Source organism: Bidens hawaiensis, unplaced genomic scaffold (genome assembly GCF_021521415.1).
Source record: "Bidens hawaiensis isolate Kalapana, Puna unplaced genomic scaffold, B.hawaiensis_p1.1 tig00004702_1, whole genome shotgun sequence".
NCBI classification, from domain to species: domain Eukaryota; kingdom Viridiplantae; phylum Streptophyta; class Magnoliopsida; order Asterales; family Asteraceae; genus Bidens; species Bidens hawaiensis.
This window is the reverse complement of record NW_027491288.1, coordinates 370,881-386,694: the sequence shown is the minus strand read 5'-3', so window position 1 is coordinate 386,694 and position 15,814 is coordinate 370,881. Positions and strand designations below refer to the sequence as shown.

General features: G+C 33.2%; 1 protein-coding gene across 1 annotated transcript; it reads right to left on the bottom strand.

The window, feature by feature from the left end:
• Positions 1-1,938: 1,938 nt before the first annotated feature.
• LOC143627685 (uncharacterized) lies at positions 1,939-2,571 on the bottom strand. Its single transcript, XM_077097458.1, has one exon. It carries the CDS (start codon positions 2,569-2,571, stop codon positions 1,939-1,941), a length of 633 nt encoding a protein of 210 aa, XP_076953573.1.
• Positions 2,572-15,814: the final 13,243 nt, after the last annotated feature.

Here is a 15,814-nt window from a genome sequence, read left to right as displayed (position 1 = left end):
GTTTAACCATAGTTGATTGACAACTCTTTGTTGGAATCATTTATTTCTTCCTGAGGGAGGTTATATCATTTACCTCATCTTGAGGGAAGGTTTTTCCATTTTCTCTTTCTTTATGGTCAGTATCCTTATCCTTTTCAGAATCTTTTCTTTTTCTAGGATTTTATCCTTTGAACCGATTGGCCTCCCACGTTTTAAACGTTTTTGGGATTCATGAGATGCATTATCATGGTTTTGCTTACTTGGAATCTCAACTCGAGCTGGAGCTTTAGCAGCTAGTATATGAGATTTAGTGACCCTGATTGTATCAGTAAATGCATCAGGTAACTGATTTGCAATGTAGATGTATTATCTTTTGAACCTCTATCTCACTTTGTTTTGACCTTGGGTCTAGGTGTAACAATGATGGCACATACCATGATATATCACTTTCTTTCTTTTTCATTTCTCCCCCTAATGCCAGGAATATTGCCTCGTTAAAATAGCAATCAGCAAAATGTGCTATATATACATCACATGTTAAAGGTTCAAGATATCTTATGATGGAAGATGTTTCAAATCCAACATATATTCTCAACCTTCTTTGAGGACCCATTTTTGTGCGTTGTGGTGGTGTAATAGGAACATACACAGCACACCCAAAAATTCTAAGGTTGGAAATGTTTGGCTCATTGCCAGAAACAAGTTGTTTGGGAGAGTATTTATGATTTGCACTTGGTCTCACACGAATTAATGATCCAGCATGCAGAATTGCGTGACCTCAAATAGAAACAGGGAGCTTTGTCCTCATTATTAATGGTCTAGCTATCAGTTGTAGGCGTTTGATCAACGACTCAGCTAAACTATTTTGCGTGTGCACGTGAGAAACGGGGTGTTCAACAACAATCCCCACAGATATGCAATAATCATTGAAAGCATGCGATGTAAATTATCCCACATTATCGAGCCTTACTCTTTTAATGGTATAATCGGAAAAATGTGCACGTAATTTGATAATTTGAGCAAGAAATTTTGCAAAAGCGACATTATAAGTTGATAATAAAGAGACATAAGACCATCTGCTGGATACGTCTATTAAGACCATGAAGTATCTAAATGGTCCACATGGTGGATGAGTTGGTCCGCATATGTCACCTTGAATTCTTTCAAGAAACATTGGTGACTCTTTATCAACTTTTAATGGCGAAGGCCTTGTAATTAATTTCCCAAGAAAACAAGATGTACATTGAGGCATTTTATCTATTTTGTGGATCTTTTGATCTTTCAATAGATGCCTATGTGTATTTTCAATGATCCTGGATGGCCTAATCTGTCATGCCATAAGTTTACGATACCGGAATCACAACAGTTTTCTTTGACTACCATATGTGCTTGAGGCACATTTATATATCTATAATGCAAACCAGAATGAAGCGTTGGTAGCCTTTCCAATATATGACTTCTCTTTACAATATGTAAATATTTTTCATTATCAACAGTCCTCAACTGGGTATCATATCCATTATGATATATATTCTTGAAAGTCAACAAATTTCTGGTTGATTTTGGAGAAAATAGAGCATTTTCTACTAAAAGCTTTGTACAATTCGATAATTCCAAATTAGCTTTTCCCACTCCTTCTATTATGTTTGAAGGACATGATATTGTGTTAATATTTCCCTTTGTTGGGTTTAATTTGTAAAAATATTTTTTGAGATTTTAAGATAGTATGTGTAGCACCACTATCCGCTATACATAAATCAGCATCATTTGATTGATCTTTTGCTCCAATGAAAGTCATTTTAATGTTCAAATATAAAGAAAAACAGTAAGTGCGTATATTATACATTCCTAAATTTATTAGAAGAAACTTTTATTTTTGCATGAAAGAAAAAGTAATTAAATATAATTAAAACATAAACATGAAAGGAAATACATAATTATCATTGTTATTTTGCAATATCATTTTAAGGGTTCAAATTCATTGGTAAAATCTGAGACATTCGACTCAATATCGATATCATCAATTTTGTCAATATGATTCACTTCCTTTTCCTTTCCTCTCAGAGATGCTTGATACAATTCACATAGATGTGAAGGTGTTCGACAAGTCTTTGCCCAATGATTAGTACTTCCACATCTGAAACATGAGCCTCCATCATTCTGGGACGTACCAGCATTATTTTTAAACTTGTTTTGCTGGTTAGCGTGGTAATTATTAGCTCTTTGGCTATGACCACGACCGCAACCGTGTCCATGCCCACGATTATTATTCCATTTAAGTGAGTGGTTGCGACCACTAAAATGGGTTTTATTGAAATAGTTTCGGCCACGCCCATGGCCTTGTTCCCATTTACGTGTAGAATTCTTATGATCATTATTATAAGCAATATTTGCTGCTGGTATAGCTAATGATCTTGTGGAATGAGCTTGATGGTTTTTCATTAATAGCTCATTATTTTTCTCTGCTATGATGAGATTTATATTCAGATCAGAGTATGTTTGAAAATTTTGCAACCATAATTGTTGTTTCAAAACTATATTTGATGCATGAAAAGTAGAGTAAGTTTTTTCAAACTTATCTGCCTCAGACATAATTTGTCCACAAAATTCAAGCCTTGAACATATATTTAATAGAGCAGATGTGTAATCATTCACTTGTTTAAAATCTTGGAAGCTTAGATTGTTCCATTCAGCTCTAGCAGTAGGGAGTAATAAATCCCTTTGATGATCAAATCTGCTTTTTAACTCTTTCCATAAAACACTCGGATTATTACAATTAAAATACTCCAACTGAAGTATTTCATCGATGTGTTTATAAATAAGGACATCAGCTTTTGCTCTATGTGGTCATCCAATGTATTATTTTCACTAATTGCATCTAACACATCCATTTATTTGGGGTGTCTTTTGACATTTGCTGTCCATAGCATATAGTTCTCTCCAAAACTTTTGAGAGCCAAAAAATTCAAGCTTTGCAATATTCGTCATTTTATTACTAAACACAAATTAGATCAATATTAGGATTACATGCTTATTAAAATTGAAAGAAAATACAAAGGTAGAGCAATAAGTAGATAAAAGAAAAAGAAAAAATCAAACTCCTTAGGTGAGATATTACAAATTAAGAACAATAAGATTATCATCATTATGGTGGCTAACATCAAAACTGGATGAAGCATCTTTCAAAAATATTATCTTGGGTATTCCTGAGAAGAATAGTTTTGTATTTGTGAAAAGATTGAGATTGATAATTGGTTATTTGTAGTGAAAAATTTATAACCGTTTTATAACGGCTATATATATATAACTTATTTTGTAAGTAATAGAATAAATGAGATATAAATGATAAAATAAGATGTAAAATTAGTATGTAGAATAATAATAATAATGAACTTGATTATGATACATAAATAATCATTAGTACATGAATAAAATTTAGTGTGCATAATAAAAGTTATAAAGATAGTAAGTAAATGTTAGAGAGTTATTAGTTCCATAATTAGTAAAAGTTTATAATAAGATGACTTTTATATTTGTTATGGTTTATCATTATAGTTATCTTTTTAATCAATATTAATGATATGTTTACCTTGTTTATGATTGACGTCTTCTTACTTGGTTGATCTTCCTGATTAAGCCACAAGCGATTCGTGCTGATAACGTGTTATAATATTACCACTAAATTATAACAAGATTATTATTGTTCTATGGCTTTTAATAGATAATAAAGAAAGAGAATAGGAAGTAGAAGTGAAATGATATTCTGTAACTTTGATGTGTTATTTACTTGTTACGATGCATGGTATTTATAATACCAAAATAACTATATACAAATAGTGTTAAGGGAACAAAGGCAAATAATTTGTTTGACAAATGTGGGTGTCATACAAAAAACATGGAATCATAACAAATTGTAGTTATTTACTATTTTTAAAAGAACATTAAAAGTTCAAGGGCCATAAATGTATATTTAATTTAAATTATATTATTATAATATAATATAATCATCTTCCCAGCCTAGTTTCCCCCGGTTCCCCGTCATAACCGGCCGGCCGTCGGAATCGGCGCCAGTGAGTCTAAAATTACCCCAAATACTCGGCTAAAAACTAAATTAAATAGTATAACGACCCTAAGACTTGATATTAATCCAGGAATAATTGACCATAACGTATCTTTTTAACCGCTAACTAATACGTTGAACCCCTAATCTCCATAATAACCACCCGGAATTAACAAACTCAATTAAGGCCATTTAATCGTAATATGACTCAATTAAACCTATAAATAGGACGTAAATCAACTTCTCAACTCGTCCAGAACATCAATTTGACATAATACACTCTCAAATTCATGAAATTGTTCATCCAAGTTCATTTTCTGGCAATCCCTTGTTCGCTGTCTATACGTAACTATCCCAGGTAATATTTATATTAATAGTGATCGTTTTTCACCATTAGTTAAAACCCTTATACTAATTGCAGCAAACATGGAACAAAAATGGTGAATTGAAACCTAGGGTTTATAAAGAAGATGATGACCTGATTGATTAATATACTTATGCATATGTTTCTATCTTTAACCCAACAAACCAACTTGGTCTAGTGGTTAAGTCTCACGAGCGTAACCAGGAGGAGTCGGGTTCGAACCTGGGTCATAGCAGCTTTGATATTTAAATTTTTTAGAACCAATTCTTATTATATTTTTATCAAATAAATTATTTAAAAATCATTTTAAATCAATAAAATTATTATAAACTAAATATATATTTTTATAACTTACTATAAATCAAATAAAATCAAATATAAAAACTATATTTACCACTTTCACCTAAAAACCGACTTTTGTTTCATTAAAAATCGTAAAACCCTAATTGCTATAATATTATATACTTGTCTGTTTATATTACAATTCTTTTTCGGCAACTTTAACTACGCTTGTAAACGAGGATAAAATTAGACCACTTAATTTCGTATCTCATAAATATTAAAGCCTCTCACTAATAATAATTAAATAGTAGTAAAATAAATAAAACCGTTAAAATGAGTTTATAATTCGTTAGCTCCTAATTCATTCACTTTAATCAAATAACATAATTACTTTTCAATATAAAACTCGTTCCGTGTAATTATCATAGTATAATATTAAATACTAAACATCGTCAAAATTTCATTAAACTTAAATATATTATTATAATATGAAGGCCATAAAATTATAATAAAACATACTAATGTAATGCTTAATTCCTAACATTAAATTGTTTAACGTTTATAATCCATTTAGTTAGATTTTGCTTTTGGTTTATTTATAGTTCAAGAAGTTCCAATCGTTTCGAGTTCTTTAACTCACTTTCGGTTGCTCCGTTTCGTTAACATGTTTTCGACTTATATTACAAGTTTAGCTTCGATTTCAAGGTGAGTTTCTCACACCCCCTTTTTAAACGTTTTGATATCTTTGGGGGTAGTATATGTATCCTATTCAAAACCTCAAGATTATCATATTTCTTACAAACTACAATTCATTACATGGACTTGTGTGTTTAATTGATTACTTGCTCATAATTACTTGCTTAGTAGTTGCCTCAATAAGTATGATCATACTCTTTGCACTCAGGTCCATTTGTATCGAGTGGAAAAGGGACCCCATATCCGAGTATGTTGGCATCCCCAATTGGAAAGGACCTCATTTGTTCTTTACACTAATGTCCATTGCATCAAGTGTAAATAACCCTTATGTGCTCATTTCACAAGTTTCATGGAATTGTATGCTTTTTACGTAGTATATCAAACAGTGGGAATCTCACCGGCTATGTTCATAGCTGACTTTATTTTATGCATATGCTACAAGTGTAGAGAATACTAGGATGAAGTTAGAAGACAGATAGCATGCTTATAGGATATTCAAAGAACAACTTATTGTTTCATTTATTATTTGTTTACAACTGGTATTATTTGATAAACTTGTGTTAAATGAATATTTAAATGAAATAATGTTATTATGATCACCTAATAGTTCACGTGTGTTTGAGCAATTTGTACGTCACACTCAGGCGTTTCCGCTTTAGCTGGGGTGTTACATGTGAAGCTTCGTCCTATGCGCGACTCGGTACGATCAGACTTGGAACCCGACTATTTTGTATTTTTGAACGAAGATAGGCGCAATCCCTTGGAACCCCGACTTTGTTGGCAAAAAGTTTTTTAAACCCTATATAAATGATTTTTATAAACCCTAATAGATTAATTAAACTTTTAGCCATCCCTCAGAGACCCTTCGAGCGATTTTGGAGCAGGAGAGTGTTGGGGTTCTATATATTAAAGGCCCGGCGCACGAGATTGATCATTAAGCAAGTCTTGGTTCGTTTATTCGGTTTTTCTTGTGTTTTCTTCTATTTCCAGAACATGTATGTGCTTAATTATTATATTTTGCTATTTTTCTTGATGATTATCGGCTAGATACCAATTCTACCTAGGTTATTGATGATTACTTTGTGATTTACGGATTTTTATTGGTTTATTGATCTTATTGTTGGTTTAATGCTAAAGTAAAGAACTTGATTACAATTGTTATGATGTGTATGCATATATAGGTCTGATTTATTGTCTTTCTTTGTTCCACATGTGTGTTGTTGAATGTATTTTGGTTATATATGCGTGTTTAGGTCGCTTACTGTGTGTTTGTGATTATTTTATGGTTTTGCTAGATGTAGTAATCCATAGAAGCATTGATTGGTGATTGGTTAGAACTTCATATTCTACCTATCTAAATAGCTGACAGGTGATAGATAGTCGGGTTATCTTTGGGTTAGGAGTTCAGGTTTAAACACTCTGACAGGAGGTTTCCCTAGATTTCCCTAGTTTCATTGTAATTCCGAGTTTATCAATAGTTTTTAGATTACCCCTTGAACTTTAGGGTGTATTGAGATAGTGAGACCGACGGGTCGTCTCTCTTTTGGGGTACCTTAGCATTATTGGAGAGACTGACAGGTAATCTGACCAACCGGTAAGTTTAAACGCCACTTAGAGTTTCCTTTTAGGTCACACCCAGAGAATGATCAGGGATCAACTAGGTCATCTAAGGGTGTCGTATTTTAAGATCCCGGTTCCATCAAAGTCTCCATACTCGAGAGAAATCTAAGCGTTAAAAGTAAGATTCTAAACCTAGGTAGTTTTCCTCCTATCTTTGAGTTCGTCTAGGTCATAGTGTTGAAGTTTGTTAGTGTTAGTGTCAATTTTAGTTTAATTAGTCACTTGTTTAATCAGTAAAAATTATTAAGTTCTTAATTAGAGTCTAGTATAGGTGTCACTAGTATCCTTTGGGTTCGATATCCCAGACTTCATTAGGCTTACTACAGTCGATAGGTATACTTGCCTGTCTAGTGGTCTAGCATTAGAACAGTCTAGGTTTATAAATTTAAAACTAGAGTGTCTAGGTAGATTAAGTTTTTATAGACCGCTTTCAGCACATCATAAGGACAAATTTATTTTATTTGCTCCCACTAATCTTCAGGTAGGTACATTAATCCACTTGGTTCTTGACGAAAATAATTGAATTAAGATTTCTTCACACTTTGATGTTTTGCATTAACCCATGTATAGATTTTATTAACTTACAGGCTGAATGTTCTTTAACCTTCAATTTATAACTTTTAGGTTGTTTTATGAACATACAAATATGTAAGCCGGTTGTTAGAGAAAGTTGTTTTAATGTTCATCTAATGCTCTTAACTATTATAAGCTACTAGAACAGTAATGATCTTCAAAGAAATCTTTTATAATATAGATAAGAATATTCTTTGATAATTAGTTTCTCCTTGAATATAACCTTTAACTATTAATTATGTTTCTTATTGTCTTAACGTTTCGTATTAGGATTTAGTTAGTTATGAACACTCTTAGGTGATTCAACCAATTCTCAAAACATTACGCTGACTTATGGAGTCAATTATGTTTGATGCTAATGGTTTAATTATAAGGAGTTGGATCATTAAACTTTTCAACATCCATTTTAACCTTAGTTAGGGAGGCTACATAATCATCAAAGTTAGTAGGTTTTAAAACCTAGATGGCCTCCTGAGTTGATTATTGGGTAATTTTAAAATGTCTCGGTTTTATGGATTAGCTCTTAGTTAGGTTGCTATCATTCTTAGGATTCTAAGTGTGTAAGAGTTGATGTAGTATGGTGTACAAGAGGTGTAATCGGAGTTAAATTCAGAGTAAAATTTAATGAGCATCTTCCCCCCGTCTCTTGTACTGATAACAAGTCATTATAAGGACTTTTACTGCTCCGACTGACCTTAGAAGTCTTTTGGAAATTTACATGCTTATGGTAAATATTTAAAGACCAATAGATTCTAAAAGAGAAACTGGTTAATAATATAAGTTGTTGCAGTTTCTCTTGGTGAGGATTAGTTTAGTAAAAAATCTGAATATGCCCACATTTAAGCAAAAATGAAATTTTTGTAAGAGTAGTAGTAAATTATAAAGAGATAAGTTTTGATGGAATAGTGTTGTGATGGTGTAACGCCCGCAAATTTTCGTTAAAAGGATCTATGTATCGTAGAGTTTGTTTTTTTTACCGAGACTCGATCTGACCTTCTTCGGAGACCTCTTTGTCTTTCTTGTAAGCCTATTTGTTTAACCTTTGATCCAAGACATCATAATTTATAAGTTGGAGGACCTAGATGTAAAATTTTTATAACCTAAACCCTAACACTCTTCCTCTCTCCCTCACTTCCGATCGGCAACAGCAATCCAGCCCTCCTCCTCGATTTTTGTGCAGTTCCAGCCACTCCCCGGCTATCCCAAGTCTAATTCAAGGTCGGTTCAATCATAATATAACTCTTTTTCACCATTAAACCCGTTGTTGAACACTGATGTGCTGAAAGCGATCTATAAAAACTTAACCTAACCTAGACACTATAGTTTTAAATTTATAAATCTAGTCTACCCTAATGCTAAGCCAGTAGAGAGGCAAATGTACCTATCAACTGTAGTAAAGCCTAATGAAGTCCAGATATCGAATCCAAAGGACACTAGCGACACCTAAAACTAGACTCTGACTAAACTTAATAAATATATTTAATTGGGTTTTTATGTTTTTTTATTTATAAACTATGAACTAAATAATACTTAAACTAAAATTGACACTCACACTAATTTATTTTTTTATTTTTATTTATTTTTTTTAAAACTAATTATTATTTAGACTAATTAATTAAACTAATTTGAACTAATAAATTAAACTAAAACTCTAAGACTTAGACGAAACAATAACGAAAAAGCCGTTACCTAGGCTTGAAATCCTATTTGTGAATCTTGGATGCTTATCGGCTATGAAAACTGTGATGGAACCGGGATCTAAAGATACGAAACCCTAGACATCCTAGTGGATCCCTGATCATTCTCTGGGTGTCACCTAAAAGGATTACCTAAGGGACGTATGACGCAAACCGGTTGGTTGGATTACCTCTTAGTCTCTCCAACAATATTAAAGTGCTCTAATGACTAGATCACCTCTCAGTATCACTAATCACAATAAATTCGGGAGTGTAAAACCTAAATATTCTCAAAAAGACTTAGGATAGCAAAAATCAAAAGACAATAATGGGGAAATCCACTCTCGTGTAATCTATACCCAAACCTAAAGATACTCAAAAAGACTTAGGATACTCAATTGTTGCTGCCTCTCTGTAAGACCCCGAATCCCGAGAATCCTACAGTTGGTGATCACGTCCAAAAATTCACAAAAATTTAAAACCAAACGATTCATTTTTATTTAAAACAAGTTCAGAGTAAATAACAGCGGAAAAAGTGTAAGTATTTAAAAATCCCAAACACGGGTACAAGTGTCCAAAATCAAATATAAATAAAATATTTGCTTTATTTGAAATCCTCGACCATAAATGCCTTCAACCTTCCGAGTAGTCTCCAGCACGTCCAAGCGATAACCTCCAATCCTTAACTTGAAAATCAATCTAGCATACACACAAAGTCAGCTAGAGCTGAGTGAGTTCAAGTTTTTCATAATCGACATTCATTAAACAATTTAAACTCCATGAGTATGAAATGTAGGGGAAAATCATGAGTAATTAGTTACATAATTTCCCTTGGTCAAAACATAAGTCCATAAAATCATAAATAGCTTTTCTTATTCAAATCATAAGTAAACAAAACATTAAACATATTTTCGCGCAGCACGGGACTCCTCACCCCGGGTCTTCGCTGAATAATATATTTGACCCAGCCGCGGTTTAACAAAACCATTAAAATCATGTAACACGAGCCTCCTCACCCCGGGTCATCCCCAAGTAATATATTTGACTCGGTTACAGTTTAAATAAAACAATTCACGCAACCGAGCCTCCTCACCCCGGGTCATCCCCAAGTAATATATTTGACTCGGTCGCGGTTTAACAAAACCATTAAAATCATGCAACACGAGCCTCCTCACCCTGGGTCTTCCCCGAGTAATATATTTAACCCGGTCACAGTTTACCAACACATACACATTCACATACACACATACAAACATCTAATTCGAACATCCAACCAACAATATCACCACATACGATCCATAAATAATGGATAATCTAGGCATTCAATACTAAGCCTAATATTAATATAATTCACCAAATAACACATTCATCGTCGAACACACGTACACGAGCCTCTCCACCACGAGTCAAGACTCGAGTAATATATTTGACCCGGACGCGGTAAGACCTAAGCATGTGACACGAGCCTCTCCACCACGGGTCCAACCCGAGTAATATATTTGACTCGGTCACAGCTTACACATCCAAGCACGTGATACGGGCCTCTCCACCACGGGTACAACCCGAGTAATGTATTTGACCCGATCACGACTCAACATACAACGGGCCTCTTCACCACGGGATTTTAAAACCCGAGTAATATATTTGATCCGTCAAAATGATGATCACGCCACACGGGCCTCTCCACCACGGGATTTGAATACCCGAGTAATATATTTGACCCGGCCGTGATCACCATGCACACACACATCAATAAGCCTACTCACATCATTCTTAGTCACGAGGAACTAAATATTATCACAAAACCGTAGGCTATAAGGTAACACATACTCATTCAAACATACATACCTCCATACATACATATATATATGTATATGTATATATATATATATATCATCCCATGACATTCCAAATTACAAGTAAGCCTATGGGCCATAAGGTAATATATAATAATCAGTCCAGTACATGAACTAAGTAAATAGGTCTACTTGTATTCAATTACTACCAAGCCTATTAACATCATCGAGTCTAGACCATAATCAGGTATATAACCTTATGGAATATATAACCATAACGAGTCTAAGATATCCTAAGGCATATAATATAGTCCACTCATAGTTTTGTAAATGCACAAATACAAGTAAAGCTATGTAATACCATCCAAATAGTTGTAACGAGTAAAATCATGTAAAATTGTATTACGGTGTGTATGCTAGCCCAAAACGTAAAAAGATTTAAAAGGGGCATCATGAACTCACCTGAGACGAGCCACACAAATACCAAAGGGTTTGAGAACCTCAAAGCCAATCCACAGTTTACAAGCCTGTCGGATTCCACACAAAGATTACTAACTAAACGTACCGACTCGTTTATCCTACGAGACGTTCTAACATGATTTGATTGACCTAAAGCCTTGACATTACCAAATTCAATTACATCAGCCCCCGAGGCCATGTATTTACCAAAACTACCCTTAGTTAATCCCGGGGACAAAGGGTTCCCAATTTACCCCCGAAAGTTGTTGACTTTATCGAATACGCGCGTTAACGGGTTGTTTATGCACTTAGATACCGACTCAGCCCCGTGTGGACCAAATTTAATAAAATCACAGCCAAAAGTCCACACGACACTACACGAGTTGGATGGGTCGGTAATTCGCAAGCACGATGCACAAATTACCAATAAACGTGAATTTGCGTCGTACCGACCCGTTTAAGTAACCGACAACCAATTCAGCCCCAATAACATAAAAATATAGTTTTTCACAGCCAACAAATCATACCGAGGCTACAACATCCGAATTGGTTGTTAATTCCCTCAAACAACGCGCTAGACGCAACAATTAACAAACTAGACAACCGAAACCTAGTTTTCACTTCATCAACAGTTGACCAATCTAACGAATGCCAAAACTCATGATACTAAAGTATTACACTAGACATACCTAGAAGATGACGGAGCACGAACTTCAATTATAACAGCCCCGAAAGATGCGAGAAAGGGTAGCCACCGGTTAAGCCTAAAACGAACTTATCGATCAATAACGAATATAACATGCAGATTTTAGCATGCAAAGATGTATTTTATTACACAGGAAAACCATGGAATTAAATTATCAATTTTTTACCATAGTTGCATAAATATCTTATGTTTATAAAAGTATTTTTATTATATTTTTCTAGTGGACACAAAAATCATAAAAATTCCTCCAACACAGAAAGGTATGTGCAGCTATTTCAGTGCGCAACAAAATGGTTTTTATTTTTATAAAAATCATTACCCAGCCAAATTAAACGATTCCAATTGGGTTTGGTTCCTAACTCAAAATATTAACTTCCATAAATGGAACCAACCAATTTAGACTTGTCGAAAAAGGGTTATGATGTCGGGAAGACAGACCAGAATCCGTCATCCCGCATTAGCTTTGACACTCGATCTTATAAAATCATAAAAAGTATTCAAATCTCGTCCAAAAATTACGTATTATACCTTTCTGGAAACTAGACTCAAAGTAGAACATCATAGAACCAAGAATAGATCAAAAACAATATATTTTCATCGAGTTACAGACCGAGCAATAAACGAGTACGAATATGTTAGAAATTGTTATAATCAAAACTCAACCCTAACGTGTTCAACAAAGGGTTTAATGGTGAAAAAGAGTTAAACTAAGATAGAAGCGACCTTGAATTAGACTCGGAAGGCCGGAGAATGGCTGGAACCTGCATGGAAATCTAGGAGGAGCCTCCCCTAGCTGCTGCCTATCGGAATTATGGTGGGGGGCTAGGGTTTTTCTTGTTATGATATAATAATTAACAATTTAGCCCCTCAACTATGAAAGGTGCAACAACTTGGAACGGAAATTAATAAATTTAGCTTACGGTAATGACGAGAAGGTCTCCGAGGAATGCCAGATAAATCCCGAGAATATACAAGCTTTGTTAGGCATACCCATTTTTACCAAAATTTACGGACTTTACACTTTCTGACTTTTCTCTCCAGCCAAGCTTCAAGTCACAGCTCTCCTTAGGGCGGGCTCCAAGCAAATATATTCCTCTCCACCGCCAAAAGATAATATATATATATATGTATGTATATATATATATGTATGTATATATCTATATATGTATGTATCTGTATATGTATATATATAGGGGTGGGGGTGGGTTATAGTAAAAAGAGATAGTTTTCTGGGAAGAGTAAGAATATATCTTGGCCCTTGGATCTAGAATCTAGTGGTTAAGATTAGTAGTTTCAAAAATACCAAATAGTTTATTAGGATCTAGGATTTAGCCTATATAGTTTCCTAAATGGGCTCATATAGTTTCCAAACTCTAAATTTTATGTCCTTCATACTCTTCCTACAAAACTATGTATTTTTATTTTAACCCTTTTCTAGGGGTGGGTTCTAGTGAAAACTCCTCTTAAAGAGAAAACTTAAAAACTCCTAAAAACTTCTAAAAAACTATTTTTAACTTTTCTTTAAATTTTTTTTTGAAGTTTCTTTTTTTTTTCATTATTCTTATATGTTGTTATTGATTCAAAAAAAAAAAAAAACTTGTCGGTAACCACGTCGGTATAGTGCGTATGTGTAATAGTGTGCATTGCATATATGCAAAAGTGTTTGTATTGCATAGAATACAACGCTATTGTACATATTTGATACACACTATTGTATATATGCAATATAAGACTAATATACACATCGAATACACATTAGTACGTATGTGTAATACAACATTAACGCACATGTGCACCACATCGACTTTTATTTTACTATTATTTTTTTTTCATATAATACAACACTACTAGACATATACAATACACAAATATTGAATATATGCAATAAAACACTATTAAACTTAAAAATACATAGTAATACATATGTGTAATATAACGGTATCCCACAGTAATACGTATGTGCATTACAGCGGCTTTTATTTTATTTTATTTTATTTTATTTATATTTTTCGAGTGAAAAATAAGAAAAAATAAGAATATTGGCTAAAACAGAATTTTGAAAATATTTTTTTATTTTTAATTAAAAATAATTCTTTAGGAGTTTTTTAGTTTTTTCTCTTTATCATCTCCCTATATATATATATATATATATATATATATATATATATATATATATATATAATTCTTCTAATGGCGGCTCCTATTCAAGTCCATCTCAAGAAAGCACATGGGCCCTGCCCGATTAAAAAATAAACTCTAATAAGACATAATATGCTAACCAACTTAATCATTGTAATTATTATTATTTATTTTGTTTAGATCCGTAGAAAACATTAATATAGAAGGGAGGAGGGGTAGAGCCCGACCAAAATTGACTTGGGATGAGAGGATTAGACATGATTTGCTAGAATTAAACCTCTCTAAGGACATGGTTGAGGATAGGAATTCTTGAAGACGTAGAATTAAGGTTAATGATTTTTAGGGAGAAAGTAATACCTTAGGGGGCTTCCCTTTACCTTATTTTTGTTAACACCCCATTATGTTATTTTCTTTTATTATGTAGTTTCTTTGTTGTTTTTATTTTTATTATTTTAGTATATCTATATATTATTATCATTATTATTACTAAGTGTTATTATTAATTATATTACTGTTGAATTTTGATTGCTTTTATATCCCCCTATACATATGATTCTTAGAGCTGATGGTCTCTCTGAAAGTCACCTCTCTAATCTATTGAATAGAGGTACGGTGTGCCTACATCCCACCCTCTCCAGACCCTACTTATAACTTGGCTATTGATGGGATTTTATACTTGGTATGATTAATTGATTGATTAATTGATTTTGATTAGATACATTATTTTTTCTTTTCTTTTATATTTTTTTTTCTATTTCTTTTTAAAATAAGATATACTAGTTAATAGTTAATTAGTAGTATATAACATATGATCGACCCTTTATTCGTCGGTTTCAAGTTTAGTAAAAGTGCTCCATTTTAGCTCATAGTCTCTAGAAACCATTAAACTCACATATGAACCAAATAATACTAATATTTAATAAAGAGTTGGCTCAAAAGTATTTAAAAGTAGGAAATATTTATGTAATAATATGTATATTTTATACCACATCAAATATCCCCACATTTAAGTCTTTTTCGTCCCTGAAAAAGCTATTTGCAATGGAATCATAATAAGAAAACTAGTTTTCAAAACATTTAAGTTACCTTAATTAGTAATAGATAAACGTAAAAATCGCGATTGTCGATATTGTTGTCTACTTAAACCCAGCCACAAACCTATCCAGCCCCCCCCCCCCCTCAATCATATTTAGTGATTTAGTTCGAGTGATATTAATAAACCTATGGGTCTCACACCTAATGAGTTACAGATCCACTTACCCCCATTTCAAGCATAATCAAGACAATATAAAACAGGGTTGAAACAGACTGGTTTAACCTATCACAGTAAGCTAAAAACCTTTTAATGATTAGAAGAAAATGCACTTAGGTGGAATTTCGAGGGATGAAAGGTCAAGTGGGGTCGTACGAGCAATACCTAAACCTAAAACTATATTAGCGGATTTCGGCCCAGCATTGTTTGAC